Raw genomic sequence first — 14,487 nt, 5'->3', positions numbered from 1 at the left:
AGGCTCTGCAGCAGCCACTTGCAATCCTTTTATAACTGGAATAAAGAACATGTTCTTTCACAGAATGTGAGACTTTAAAGCGCTATGCTGGACAACAGCAGAGATAACAAAAGACAAACAGAAGCATCTCACAGACTTAAAGAAAACCTAAAGAAACTAAGCTATTAAAACAATCATGGAGGCTGAAACACATTAAGAGCCAACTGGATATGGGTTTCTTCTGAAGCTTTCATAGAAACCATTCAGACACGAAGTAAATCTGCACCAAATGTGTTTTAATTCTTCATTCAAGTTGTTTTCAAGCACAAATACTCAGCTTTCTATTTGTTATATGATCATGAATTATTAAGCTAAATGAAGATGCCACCTTGAGCTTTAGAATATATTAAGAGGCATTTTTACTAGATTTGATGGTCCAATTTGTCGATAATGTAACTTTTCGAAACTGAACTTTTTAAAGTATATGGTATAATGCGTAAGAAATGAACTGAAATGAACTCACACTTTTGGAAACTTAGTTTGAAGCTCATCAGATCCACTCTTACTGTGTTTTGGTCTGTAGTGAGAACGACAGGACCGCAGGGAGAAGGAAACTCAGGTTACAGGTATGTGGAAGAAAAAGCAAAGGCAGCAAACAAGTTATTATCATGTATGTGCCTTCGATGTTGCCAATGTAATTACTACTCTTAAAAACAGTAAATAAATACTTTCTCTACAACTGGAATATTGGCCCTTAAAGGGAAAACGACTCACAAACGAGGAGGAATCCATTCGCTTCACTCGGACCACTTCTCATGAAATGGGTTTAAAGGGCTTTAAGACTGAAGTCTGCTCTGGTTTTTTTTGGGGAGATCATATGAAGCCATGTGGCGAGTGGCTTCTGAGCACAAAGTGGACAAACAAATCCTCGCCAAGCCTCACAGAAGTCCTTTCTCAAGTTGCAGTTTTGCACCTCGATCGAGAAGCTCTTCAAAGGGCTCTAAATAAATCTATACTACCTTAAAAGGGGCATGAGGATTCCCGAAGGGGGAGACAATATTCCTCACAGCACCCCCTGGATGTCACCTGCACAGGGCTATCACATTAAAACTAGAATTGTTTCCCCTAGCCACCCATCAGAACCAGGATCCGTTCATATCATCGGGCTCTTATCAACAGATGTGTCATACCTGGTCCTGGATCTGCCAAAAAACTGCTTCAAAATGACCCCCTGCATGGCTTCGACCTAATAACGCCCCTTCCTACTTGTAGCCACTTCTCCTTCCCATCATCCTCTTTTCTTATTGTATATAACTGCTTTTATTTATCAAACCGATGTTTTAATGGATGACAAATCATTGAACATATACTGTAATGTTGTGTAGAATATATCATATATTGTTCACACAAACCTCTCTTTTCCTGCAGTTGCACTGTGTTGGGACTTCTATTCAAAGATCTTCTTCGATTTGACTCCTGTTGTGTTCCCTTCTGTATCTATGCTAACTGTCCAGTATTATTACTCTGCATTACAAACCCTGTCCAAGTTTCACTTTATAAAAGTTCCTTCATACTGTATCTACGTTTGTGCTCCTCTTTTAAAGGTACAGTCCATCCTTATTTCATGAGACACAACACTGTACTCGGCGCTGCACCGTCCTTTAAGACATGAAGCGCAAAACTAGCAGCAGCAAATGATCTTGACAAGTAAATAGAAAAGTACATTGAGGAGATAATTGAAAGCCATAACTCGACCAGACAGATGAGCAGCAATCTTGCACATTTTATCTCTGAAAGGGTCTTAGAAATCAGAATACCTCCGCCTCTGCTCCAATTATTTTGACTGAAAAAAAATACGTCCCAACTACGAAACAAAAAATATATAGGAGAAATGTAAAGATTCTCACAATAGCAAATCTCACATTCTGTTGTTTAGCCGTGGCGACGTTTACTGCAATCATCACCGAAGTGAGTAACTTAGCAGGTTGGCATACTAAAAGCAAATGAACACTTAACATGTAGCTGAAAATTCAAAAGTCAAGACTAGGGCTGCAACAATTGGTTAGTTATTTTTCAAGCAACAATTCCCCAAGTAAATCAGTTTCCACCATATTCAATAAGAGCACCTGCCTTCTTGAGTTATGGCCCAAAACGTTGCAACTCTTTCAGGGATCACACTGCAGTGTCCTTCAACTTTGAACACCAAATTCTAATCGGTTTGTTCTTTAAGTTAAGAGCCATTGTGACATCAACGGTCAATTTATAGTATACCATAAAAGTCATAGTATATCGGAAAATGTTTAGTTGAATTATAAAAGCAGTGTTAAAGGGGCCCTATTATTCTCATTTTCAGGTTTATATTTGTATTGTGTGCCTCTACTTTGACATGTCTCCATGCTTTAATGTTCAAAAAGGTATTTATTTTTCTCACTGCCTCTTTTCACCCTCTGTCTGAAACCAGCTCTGATTGGTTAGCTGGCCGGCTCTGTTCTGTTTGGTCATGTCCCGCTTAGAGATGTGTTGGAAATGTCCCGTCCCTTAGCCTATCCGTCACAATGTGTGTGAGCGCTAGCCAATAGAAGTGCGCATGTTACATAATGATGTCACTATGTTACGGAAGTAAAGAAAGGAGTCCAATCAATGGAGGTGTTTCAGGCTGTGGAGGGGGGGGGAAGTGTGTGTGATAGAATATCCCTCTGGCATGAACTTTTGAAGACCATGTACAAAAACCGAAGGAAAGGAAAAACCCAGAAAAGCTCAAATATGGCCCCTTTAATATAATAACATCCATGGTTGGCATCACATATCTGTTTTATTGTGTTGCACTGTTAGAGGAGCATGTGACCTAAGAATGTCATTGTCATAACTACACTGTACTGTAGCTATGTACATATACAAGCCTTGTATCTGAATCAAAGGGCGCACAGTTAAATAAGTGAGCAGGCCCTGAGTGTTTTGATACTGGATGATGATTATCTAAGTCACAAGGAACAAACTGTGCTTGCGCTCCATTAACTCCAAAACCATAAAACTCCATTGATTTGAAGTACTGCATTCTGTGGCTTTGAAGCAAATGAGCAGTCATCATACAGTGACTGTGATTTAAAAAAAAAAAATTAAGAAACGTAAAATGCTTTTGAACCAATGGCCCCTGCCCAACTTCCTTCCTTGGGTTTCAAAAATATTAATTTAGTCTATCATCTAGCTTGTTTTTTACAATATCACTTTAATTTCCATAATTTGAAATGTATTATTTAATTATTGATGATCAAAGCTTTTCTTGAAAGCTAGAAAAGCTTTATTGGAGGAGCCTTTGCCACCTTCATTGTGTTTCTGGAAGATTTGTTTTTTCTGTTAAGAAAGTCCATGTTAGATATAAGGTTTATGTATTGGATTGTCGCAGAATATTAGCAAGATGGATTACTCATCAAATGGGTGAACTGACTGACAGAGAGAACCTGGTCAGCCATTCACCCCTCTCTTGTGCACGCACTAAGAGTTTTGCAGTGGGGTGACACATTTTGCTGCAACAAGAGCCATTATAAGCAGTTGTAAGTGAACAGTTTGGATCCTAAATAAAACTGTTTTAGAAAAAACAACGATGAGTTCCCTGCAACATGTAAACCCCACAGTGAAGGGGATCAGAGAGTCAGCACACAGTGGGCTTCAGAGTCTTGCTGCACACGTCACACAAGAGATCGCACAGGTAGGCTAAGTACCGCTAATCTATATATTTATCTTTATCTTTATTTATTCAGCTCACACACTTAATCTGTATACTGGAGAAATATAGCTCTATATGTTAATGTTTAAGGGGAGACACCTCAGATGAATACGGTAAAAACAATTAGATAACACAATGGAACGTTGGTAACTTATTTCCATCATATTTAATGTTTGAATTCGCAAATCAGGTGTTATTTTATGTTAGCTTTTGTGTATTTATGATGACCAGTGCATTAAAAAAGAAGGATTTTGGCAAATGCAAGGATGTAAAGTAATGTCAAAAATGAATTCTCTATCCTTAAGTTAATGCAGGAGTTTTAATATATTTATAATTCAAGGATATTTGAATAGTTATGGTGGGTTATTTGGTTCTACAATCCAGACTAGACCTGATCCTTTTCCTGTGAATGTGTTCCCCTGTAGGGGATGCAGAAACCCTTCAAAGGGGTGATTGACATCAGCTCAGGTGATCCCCACAAAGCCGGCATGAAACCCATCTCATTTGTCCGTCAGGTTAGTTTTGCCTTTTGAGATGTCTGTCCTCACACACTTTTAAAACAGTTTTTCATGATTGGATGCTGTCAGACTTCGTAAAAATATCTTATTTAGTTCTTAATTTAACAAGTTTATTTGTTACGTTTTACATTTTCAAGTATCCATTTGCACCCGGGTAAGAAAAGTCAAATGGTACCTATTTGGTTATTTTAACTTCATGACGTTCAACCAACCAACCAGAGTCCAGGTTTTCCATCTACATACTGAAGCAGCCCAACCCTGCTTAGCTTCCAAATGTTAGACGAGATTGGACACACCAATTGGTGTTTGAAATCCCACCATTTTTAATCCATCCCAGTCTCAGCAGTTCCCGGTTAAGTTCCTGTAAAGGTGAAAAGATAAAAGTATTATAGGCCTACTATAACCAGTAGGAGGACATACATGTGTGAAGTGATTTTGGCAGTACTTAAAGGTGGGGTAGGTAAGTTTGAGAAACCGGCTCGAGATACACTTGTTGTTATATTCCATGGAATGCTCTTAACATCCCGATAGCAATGAATATATTAAATGCTTTGACAATAAATCCATAAAGAAATGTCATCTGTGGAAGCCGTAGCGCTGTAAAAAGCACGACCAATCATCTGAGCCGGCCCGGCTAAAATAACTGGATGGCCTACCTGCCTGTCAGCCTTCCACCTGTGCACAAACTTATCTCGTGCCCTCATTGGTCATGTGCGCAGGGCCGCCCCTTTCTACAGGCCAATCACGCAGGCTGCATGGGTCCCCGCCTTGCGCAGGGGGCCCCGCCCAGAGGGCCTCAGCTGCTGTGCGCAGTTCTCCGCGCACCCCCCGCTGACACGCTAGAGTGAGAGGTGACAAGCGGATCACGTCTGTAACCCGACACCGTTGCAATGAATCGACATCTGACCAATCACGGCTTTGATACGGCCACTAGTGCAGGTGAAGAGATGTCGGTGAAAAGACAGTTTCAGTCCGGCGCAAAAAACAAAACATGAAGAAACTAGAGCATCACTCGAAGGTGAGCTATTGTATGAGTCAAATGTACAACTTGCGAATGTTGTATAAGTCAAATTGCCAATTGCCATATTAAAACATCAGCTGCAATTCACAACATGAAGAAGGCAGTCTCTGCATAGCATATAGGCTAATGGAGATGCAGTTATTTCCAGCATTCTTTATTTAACATTCATTCAAGTATGTTATGCCTGTTATCTGCTAATGTGCAGGAGGAAGAGTGATACACTGTCTGTCTAGTTGGCTTACATAACAGTTAAAGTTTACAGCCTAAAACGGAGCATTGTTTCCCCTTTTATTCATTTTTATGTCAATTTGCACATTTCATGGTGATGCTCAGCCTCTCCCCTTAACTCCTAACAGTCATCATCATGTCAACCACAACACAGAGAAATACTGATATAAATGTGTGTGTGGTTGTTGATACATTGCTGACAGAGGGAACTACCTATCATAACTATCTAACTAACTAGTATCATCTCACAATGTCGCTTGGGGCCCCAAGTTGGCCAGGGGCGGCCCTGCATGTGCGCGTTCGTGTGTGTTGGAGGAGGGGCTCTGTGAGGAAGTGGCAGATTTGTTCCGGCTGTGTATTTTCAAATTCTAGCGCACTCAAGCTGGTTTCTCCAAAATGACCTACCCCACCTTTAACCGTAGGACTATACATATTTTTTATTAGAGAAAATCAACAAAATGATTGAATTAGACCTGTTTGTCCACGTTTACAATATGGCCTAGGTCATGGGTCGGCAACAGGCGGCCCGCGGGCCATTGTTGGCCCGCCAGCAATAATATTTGGCCCGTAATTTTGAGAATCAAAAATTAAATATTATTTTGAGATTTTTTTTTTTTTTTTTTTACAACATAGGACCGACAGTCGCACATCAGGGTTTCCGTTAGCCGCCGATCGATCGGCCGCCGGTCATTATCGGCCGATATTCACTCTTAATAGTTTGATCGGTGCTCTCTATAAAGGCCGATCAGGAGAGCTGGATCTGATCGATATGGTCATAAACGCGAGTGAAGTATAACCGGACCCGAGAGAGAGATCAGATCAGCTGCTGAGTCTGACGGAGACACGCAGCTCTGCATAATCACCTGAAGCCCCGCCCACTGTTTAGTGAGCTGCATGAGAAACTGACGGGCTGTCAGGAGAGAGAGGGAGGGAGAGGGGAAAAGAGAGCATCCGTTTCTCCCGTGTTATTATTCAAAGTTAATGTAAACTTTTGAATAATGTACATCTTCATTTACTACAAGTAGTTTGTTTGAATGTAATAATGATGTTTTTTGTTGTTTGTGGAATCATTTATTGAAAAATGAATCTGAACTTTTCGATCTGTAACGATTATAAACTGAAGCAATATAAAAATGAGCCCCATTAACTGAGTTTTAAACATCAGCATATCCGGTCATAGTCCGGTGATTACCTGCTAACGGAAACTCTGCTACACAATTCTTATTATTATTATTGAAACATGACCGGTGAGTTTCAAATGTTGTCCGGTAAAATAAATTCTGTCCCGACATATCCGCTTACATTCATAATGTCAGCGGAGGGAGGGGAGGCGGCGCTGTGGAAGAGCAGAGTGGCGAGGGAGAGCTGTCATCTTCCCTTTACAAGCTTCAAACATGTATTTATCGTGTGATTTTGGAAATAAAAATTTCCTATTCTGAAATCCAAGACTTTGTTTATTTAAAATCAAACAAAACACCCGATCCCCGAAAAACTAGTTTTTTTACGCAAATCCACGTTTATTTTGAAATGAGCCGTTGCGACTTTCGACTCATTTCGATAGAGCGGGTCACATATGGCAAATGTGTGGTTGGGGGGAACCAGGTCAATTAAAGTACTTATTGTATTAAATACATTGAGTTTGAGTAAAATACTTGGTTACTGATTAATTTAGGTTATAATATATTAAATTGCAAAACATGCTGTAATTGATTTATTTTTGTCCTTTGGTATTTTTTAAAGGTTTTCAACCTGAAAGAATCCTAATGTGTCCTTGAAAAGTTGAAATAAAGAAAAGGAAAAAGGATTCTCTGTTGCCCCTCAAGCCTCTCAAATGTGTGCAAACACTCAAATAAATGCCAAAAACCCAGAGAACTTGACAATACTTATCAGAATACAAGTATGTTAAATAACAGTGCTACCTAGTTAATAACTCTACTTTACTCAGTGGAGGCTCGTCCATTGAGGAAAGGGAGGACCATCCTCCCTACAATTTCAGAGAAAAATAAACTTTGAAGAGAACAATAAATACACCTCAATTTAAAAGATAAGTCTGTTAAAATACAGATACTAGCCCTGGCTTTGGGACTGAAATGGGGCTAGAGAGGACGAGCCTCCCTTTGGGCGGGTCTAGCCAGAGGCTCTGGATTGGGCACCTATATCATCAGTGAACCAATCAGCGGATCTGACTGCGCATCAGAGTGTTGATGGGGAGGCTTATCAGCGATATCAGAGTTTGTTCTGAACCGGGGAACAGGGGCGCTGCGCCCTCTTACCAAAATCAATTCCTTGAATTAGGCTTTGATTATGTTCTGGCCCGCCATCTTGCGGCTCAGCAAAAAATTGGCCCAAGGCCAAACTTACTTGCCTACCCCTGGCCTAGGTGGTATTTGTCTCTGATGTTCAGCTTACCTTACCAGGCAGTCACAGAAACAGTAAAGACAGATACACCCGGGTGTAAATACCTACAGTGATGAAGAAAAATGTGCCTTTATTGATCCACGATAGGGGAATTTCAAGTTGACGCATAAGGGAATTAATTTATCTTAAAGAAAGGAATGTTCCTAATATGTGCCTTGGTGTAAATACCATTATTGTCTATAGACACATGGGTGCATGTTTTTGCCATGCTATATTCATACGGGTGTACATTGCCAAACTGACCATGGCACCATGGGGTGCATATCTCATTGTTTTATTTGGGCACCTGGGTGCAAATGGCATCTGCCCTATTCTTCTTCATCTGTACATATCTTTATTTTAGTCACTGTAATGAAATATTGCGTGTTTTATATTATATATTTGTCTAAATTCTTCTGATCAAACACATTTTGTTGTTCCTTGATCACTCTCTGTATATTCTGTTGTGTTGGACTTTGTGTAACCATGTACTTGACTGGGATATTAGGGTATGTTCCTTTGACATGGTCATGTAAATATTCTCTCACTTATTGCTCTAAATACGGCCCTTTTCCTCAGGTTTTGGCCGTTTGCCTGCACCCTGAGCTGCTGGGAAAACAAAACTCTACCTTTGGATGTCAGGCTGAGGGCTCAGCGGCTCCTGGAGGTCTGCGATGGAGGAAGTGTTGGTAAGGACTAGAAAAAAAACAATCTCTCTGACGGAAATCGCAGCCAACTGCTATGTTAAGATATAGCTTGATTGATCCACTCACAGGTTCCTATACAGACTCCTCTGGCATGCCTCACGTCAGGCAAAGCATCGCTGAGTTCATCATGAGACGTGACGTCGGAGTGCATTCACACGCCAAAGATGTATTCATTTCTGCTGGTTCTCAAAGGGGCCTCATGGTATGAATAAGCTGTCATTACAATATTATCATGTTTCATCGTCCAGATACTCTCTGAAACTATATCACAGTTAAATCTAGTTGAACTATATGACGTTAAAGGGTTATTTCAAGATTTAAAAGATTCAAAGATCAAAGGTTTAATGTTGTATCATAAACACATCTACAGTGTAGTTGTGTAATGAATGAAAAACTTGGGACCCTGTGTCCTCAACAATTAAATGTAGTCAGATATAAGCCATACAAAATCATTCAAAAAGATCAACAATAAAAATAGTGCATGCTCAGCCATAGTTATCTTGGAGTTATAGTGAAAATGTATTCAAGCTACATCATTTATAGTGCTCTTGTGCTAGAAAGGCTAAGGTTTGTCAAAATATCACAATGACAAAAACAAGATGAACAGATTTTAGAAAGGGAAGATAAGAAAAAGTGTTGACCTGCGGGAGAGACTTTGAAAAACTTCTGTCCTCAGTTGAACTGTAAACGTTAACCATGGCATTTTGCCCTCCCTGAAAGAAGTGTTGTTCAACCATTTATTGCATAGGTTGCCTTACTTTCATTTCATGACATGAACTGACTCAGGATGGTTGAAATTGTTTTTGATGACAGGATAAAGACAGTGATGAAAAAAGTAGGTCTGGAGCCAAAGGACCTGATTTGGAAGAGTTGAGCATCTGTCCATCATTCCTATAGCTTTTAGCCTGACTTAAACTTCCTGGCAATAACAAACACTACATTCCTACATCTCATCTAATGTCATAACTGATAAAATAACCCGAAAAAAAAGGCAACAAGTTGTAAATAACTACAATTATTCTTCAATGCTTAGAATAGAATAGAAAATGATGGAACAGTGTAGCATATCTCTGATCAATATTCAATGAGTTATGCATACTGATCTGCTGTGTTTAGGTGATTTTGAAGCTGCTAGCCAGTGGGGAGGGGGACACTCAGACAGGCGTGTTGACCCCCAGGCCCTGCCCTCACACCCTTCCCACACTGCTGGATGATGCCGGGGTGGCCCTGGTGCCGTACCAGCTGATGGAGGACCGAGGCTGGGCTGTAGATCTGAGCGAGCTGCACCGTGCTCTGAAATGTGATCGGGGGGGCTGCAATCCCAGAGCCATCTACATCAGCAACCCAGGAACCCCCACAGGTAACTATTGTAGTCAGTGGTGGAAAGTAACATTTACCAATGCACTGTCCTTGAGTGCAATTTTGAAGCATTTAAACTTTACTTTTTAAAATAAAATATATACTTCTACCCCACTTCAGTGAAAAGGGAAATAAGTAACGTAATTTTCTCCATGACTTTTATTGTTTGGCTTTTGTTACTTTTCAGATTAGGATTGTGCGTCAAAGACATGTGATAACCTTTTTTAAATGTTTTGCATCTCTAAAGATTGAACAGTGACATTTTGGTTAAAGTTATCCAATATATTACCAAAAAAGAAACAAATGTTGTTTGTCTAAAACAGGAAACTGCTACTTGATGCAAATAATAATGTCATATGTCTAATATTATATCACATTCGGAGGTAATATAAAAGGTTTTTATATTTAGGTTTGATACTTTAAATACATTTTCTGAAAATACTTTTGTCCTTTTAGTGAAGTGAGGTATAAATGCAGTACTTTAACTTGTTATGGAGTTTATTGACATTAATGTATTGGTATTTTTACTGAAGTAAGGGATCTGAATACTTTCTCCACCACTGCATACAGTAAATACATTTATGCCACCAGTTTAAATGTCCTTGCTGTCATCACTTTGTGCATGCTGCTGTTTGTCCTCCTAGGTCATGTGCAGGACTGGAAATCAATAGAGGAAGTGATTCGCTTTGCAGCAGCGGAGAGACTCTTACTGCTGGTCGATGAGGTGAACCGCATCTTTAGGGTTCAATAGAATACCTGGCAGTCTTCTGCTTCTTTCATTATTGTGATAAAACTCTGGGAACAAAGGACCCAAACACAAGCTGAAACTGATGTTCGAAACTAAAATTGTATTAGAAGTTACAGTCAAATTCTATCGTCTCTGCCCAAACCAACTCTGAGATATTCTTCCCTAAACGGCGCTTTTCCCCCTCAGACAAAGTCGGTTATCAGAGTTTCCATCAGCAAGACATAACCAGTTAAGGTTCTTGCAGAGAAGCAAGCTCCACAAAGCCATGTCATAAGAATTGTTCTCTGACACATAGCACACATTCAGTCTATTAATGAATGAAAAAGAGAATATTTACAACCTCGCTTTGTTTATATTCACAAGTAAGGAGGAGAGAGAGCCTGAGGAAATCAGTTTAAGTTAACAGTCTCTTCATACACCATGGTGTCCCAGCCCAAAGGCCAAATGCCTGCTGCCTGTGTAGACAGAGAAACATGAAATGAGGATAATTGTGGATAATTGATCTCTTCCTTTCCCTCTGTGCACTAGGTGTACCAGGACAGTGTGTATGGACAAGGGAAAGAGTTTATTTCCTTTAAAAGAGTCCTGTTTGAGATGGGCAAAGAGTACTCAGGGACAGTGCAGATGGTCTCCCTCCACTCTCTATCCAGCGCCTGCATGGGAGAGTGAGTTCTGTCTCTTATACTTGCAATTTTGTGAGCTTGGATATGTTATTTTGATTTGATTTTGATATTGTGTTTGCTGAAAGTATCAAACAACAATTCACATACAGTACATGCTAAGGATCCCATGATCCCTACATAAATCCATGGGGTACTCCTAGAAAGTATTCTGTTCTACATGGTCCCAGTGAAAAGTCCATCGTAGCAAAACTGACAAAACCTGCTGAGCAGAGAGTTTAACATTTAAAGCAAAGAGAGAGTATAAACCGCTAAAGAAGGACCACAAATGTCCAAAGAGGAAACAAGTACGCTAATAACTTCTGCATCCATTTCCCAGGTGTGGTCTGAGGGCAGGATACATGGAGCTGGTCAACATGGACCCTGAAGTGATGCATTTTGTTGATACTATGCTGTGTACTGATATCAGCAGTCCAGTTACAGGACAGATTGCTCTGGTTCTCATGGTCAACCCACCAAGACCTGGAGACCCTTCCTATGACACATACACACAGGTGACACGGCTGCAGAGCATATCATTTTCCCATATGGCAGAAGTATATGTATACTGTAGGTCCTTCTTATGTATTGTGATTCTAATTACTCTTCTTCTTTTTTGAAGGAGATTCTCCTCATTCAGGCCACTTTGTCCCAGAATGCTCAGCGGGCTCATGAGTTCCTAAATGATCTACCAGGGATGAGCAGTCAGCCAGCGAAGGGGGGAATCTACCTTTACCCCCGCCTGCATTTACCATCTGAGATTATAGAGAAGGCTAAGGTGGGAAAATATGTTACCAGAACCTTCTTATTCATGTAACACAGTATAGTGCAATGTCATGACATTTGATGGTTAGAGGATATCACCATGCATGATGAGGCAATTTGATTTTACTTTTCATTTGTTATTATCAGGACAAAGGGCAGTTCCCAAAGCAGAGGTAGTGACTACGACAATATGTAGGTAGGAATATAGAAAGAGGGACATAGACAAAACGAGATAAGATAAAAAAACAAAACAAGCATAGATTTCTGTTATTGTAAATATGTAAACAATTGTATAGATGTGTATAATTTGTATTACTGTCAACTGTATTTTTTGTGTATAAAAGTCGCTTTTATGAAGCCTGTCATTTCCTCCATGTATTTTTCATTGTTTAAATTCAACTTGAAACATATTTGCACAGCTATTTACTTTTGTACAAAATCCGACTGTAAAAGTTCCTTCCAAAGGGAGTTTTTCTCCCACACACGATACCTATAAGAGTCATTCTGCTAGAAATAAAAACATCTACCCCTCTGCTTTCAGAAATTGGAGGTGGAGGCATGCGTTCTGTACTGTCAGATGTTACTTAAAGAGGAAGGTGTGTTTTTAGGCGCAGGATGTCAGAATGGGGAGACAACTGGAAACCACTATCTGAGGTGAGAGACATGTCACATTAGTTAGGCATGTTGCATTTTCTCAAAAAATGACAATCGTGCTTTTCTTTCTCTCTCTCAGGCTATGTATCCTTGTTCCTGCTGACACCCTGGAGGAGGTCCTGGCTCGCCTCGCTTCCTTTCACCTTCGCCTCATGGACACGTGTCCTTACCCTGACAGAGGTGTGAAGGGCAGAGACATAAGGGACACATTGTGACCCAACATGAAGTCCTCTGTAAGAGAATACAGTACATGTCCTGAAAAAGGATCAAGCCATCTGCAGATCTGATCATACTTGGTTTCTTTGCAACACCGTTTGTGTAACAATTTCCCCCAATGAACAAAGACTCTCTTTGACACATTTGTTCTTATGAAGATATAAAACATGCAAAATGCAAATAAAATATAAAAAAAGAAAAACATATTTCAGTTTTACTAACAGATTCTAATGCTTTACCAAAAATTGTATAACAAATAATGTCGTCATGCTATTTTTACCCATATAACTTTCCTGAAACAAGTCATAAAACTCTCAAAACCCTTTCTTCATATGTTTGGTTTGCCTTGTCTTTGTGTAATGCTTGGATAACCTCAATCCTGAAAGGCATTATCAAGTTGTATAGATATTTCTGTTCAGGAAAAACTAAGCTGTATATTTTGGCTGTTGAATCTTACAGAAATGTATTCATACCACACAGAGAACATTGATTTCCAAGCCTTCGGACTTCAGTGAAAGACACACACACACACTATCAACTGTTTTGGCACTACCACGGGGAGGAGATTTTACTCTTCCGTCACCTGCCACAGGATCACGGTGAACTGGAAGATAAAAAAACATTTCTATGAGTTATCACAAATTCATCTGCCAGTACCGCGGCAGCAGCAAGCGACGCAACTTTGTTAATTTAGATAGGTGACAATTTCATCTGACAGCTGATTTTTAAATTCTTCCAAAAGAATGAGTTCACGCATGTCCTCTATGGATGTGATTTTGCTGGCTTGACACCACCGATCGAAAAGGCCACCTTTTCCTCTTGCAAATTCTACGTAGGTCTGGTTGACACCTTTTTTACCACTCCTACATTTTTGTCTGTATGCCTCCGGTACTAATTCATATGCTCGAAGGACTGTGGTCTTAACAATTTCATAATCTAGGCTCTCCTCAACAGTCAGGGCATTGCAAACTTCCTGAGCTTTGCAAGGCAAATTTATTTATATAGCACCTTTTAACACAAGGCAATTCAAGGTGCTTTACAAAAATGAAAGACATTCAGACAAAGGCATTTAAAAACAGTAAAAGATAATAAAAGAAAATACATGAATACAAAGTTACAGTGCAGTTTAAGATATGAATAGTTCACACAGAAGTTCCACTTTACTGATGAACACAACAGCTCAGTTTTAATTAAAAGCAGCGACAAAAAGATAAGTCTTCAGCCTGGATTTAAAATTAGTAAGAGTTGCAGCGGACCTGCAGGTTTCTGGGAGTTTGTTCCAGATATTTGGAGCATAATAACTGAACGCTGCTTTACCATGTTTAGTTCTGACTCTGGGGACAGAAAGCTGACCAGTCCCTGAAGACCTGAGAGATCTGGATGGTTCATAATTTAGCAGAAGATCAGAAATGTATTTTGGGCCTAAACCATTCAGTGCTTTATAAACCAGCAGCAGTATTTTGAAATCTATTCTTTGACACACAGGAAGCCAGTGTAAAGACTTCAGAACAA

General features: G+C 39.8%; 2 protein-coding genes across 2 annotated transcripts in view; both read left to right on the top strand.

Annotated features, from left to right (window-relative positions):
- LOC117560594 (1-phosphatidylinositol 4,5-bisphosphate phosphodiesterase gamma-1-like) overlaps positions 1 to 1,554 on the top strand; it is a 40,047-nt gene extending 38,493 nt beyond the window's left edge. The window contains 1 exon segment of the mRNA XM_034237522.1: positions 563 to 1,554. Within this exon segment, the coding sequence (XP_034093413.1) occupies positions 563 to 565 (3 nt within the window). The 3' untranslated portion in view covers positions 566 to 1,554.
- A 123-nt stretch (positions 1,555 to 1,677) lies between these two features.
- Positions 1,678 to 13,307, top strand: LOC117560596 (alanine aminotransferase 2-like). The gene is given in 12 exon segments (XM_034237527.1): positions 1,678 to 3,685; positions 4,129 to 4,218; positions 8,447 to 8,479; positions 8,481 to 8,556; positions 8,643 to 8,776; positions 9,691 to 9,934; positions 10,578 to 10,657; positions 11,210 to 11,346; positions 11,681 to 11,855; positions 11,963 to 12,118; positions 12,647 to 12,759; positions 12,839 to 13,307. Coding segments are annotated over 12 exon segments (1,479 nt in total). The 5' UTR covers positions 1,678 to 3,580; the 3' UTR covers positions 12,975 to 13,307.
- Positions 13,308 to 14,487: the final 1,180 nt, after the last annotated feature.

The sequence above is a fragment of the Gymnodraco acuticeps genome, unplaced genomic scaffold (assembly GCF_902827175.1).
Source record: "Gymnodraco acuticeps unplaced genomic scaffold, fGymAcu1.1, whole genome shotgun sequence".
Taxonomy (NCBI): domain Eukaryota; kingdom Metazoa; phylum Chordata; class Actinopteri; order Perciformes; family Bathydraconidae; genus Gymnodraco; species Gymnodraco acuticeps.
This window is presented reverse-complemented; position numbering and strand designations above follow the sequence as displayed.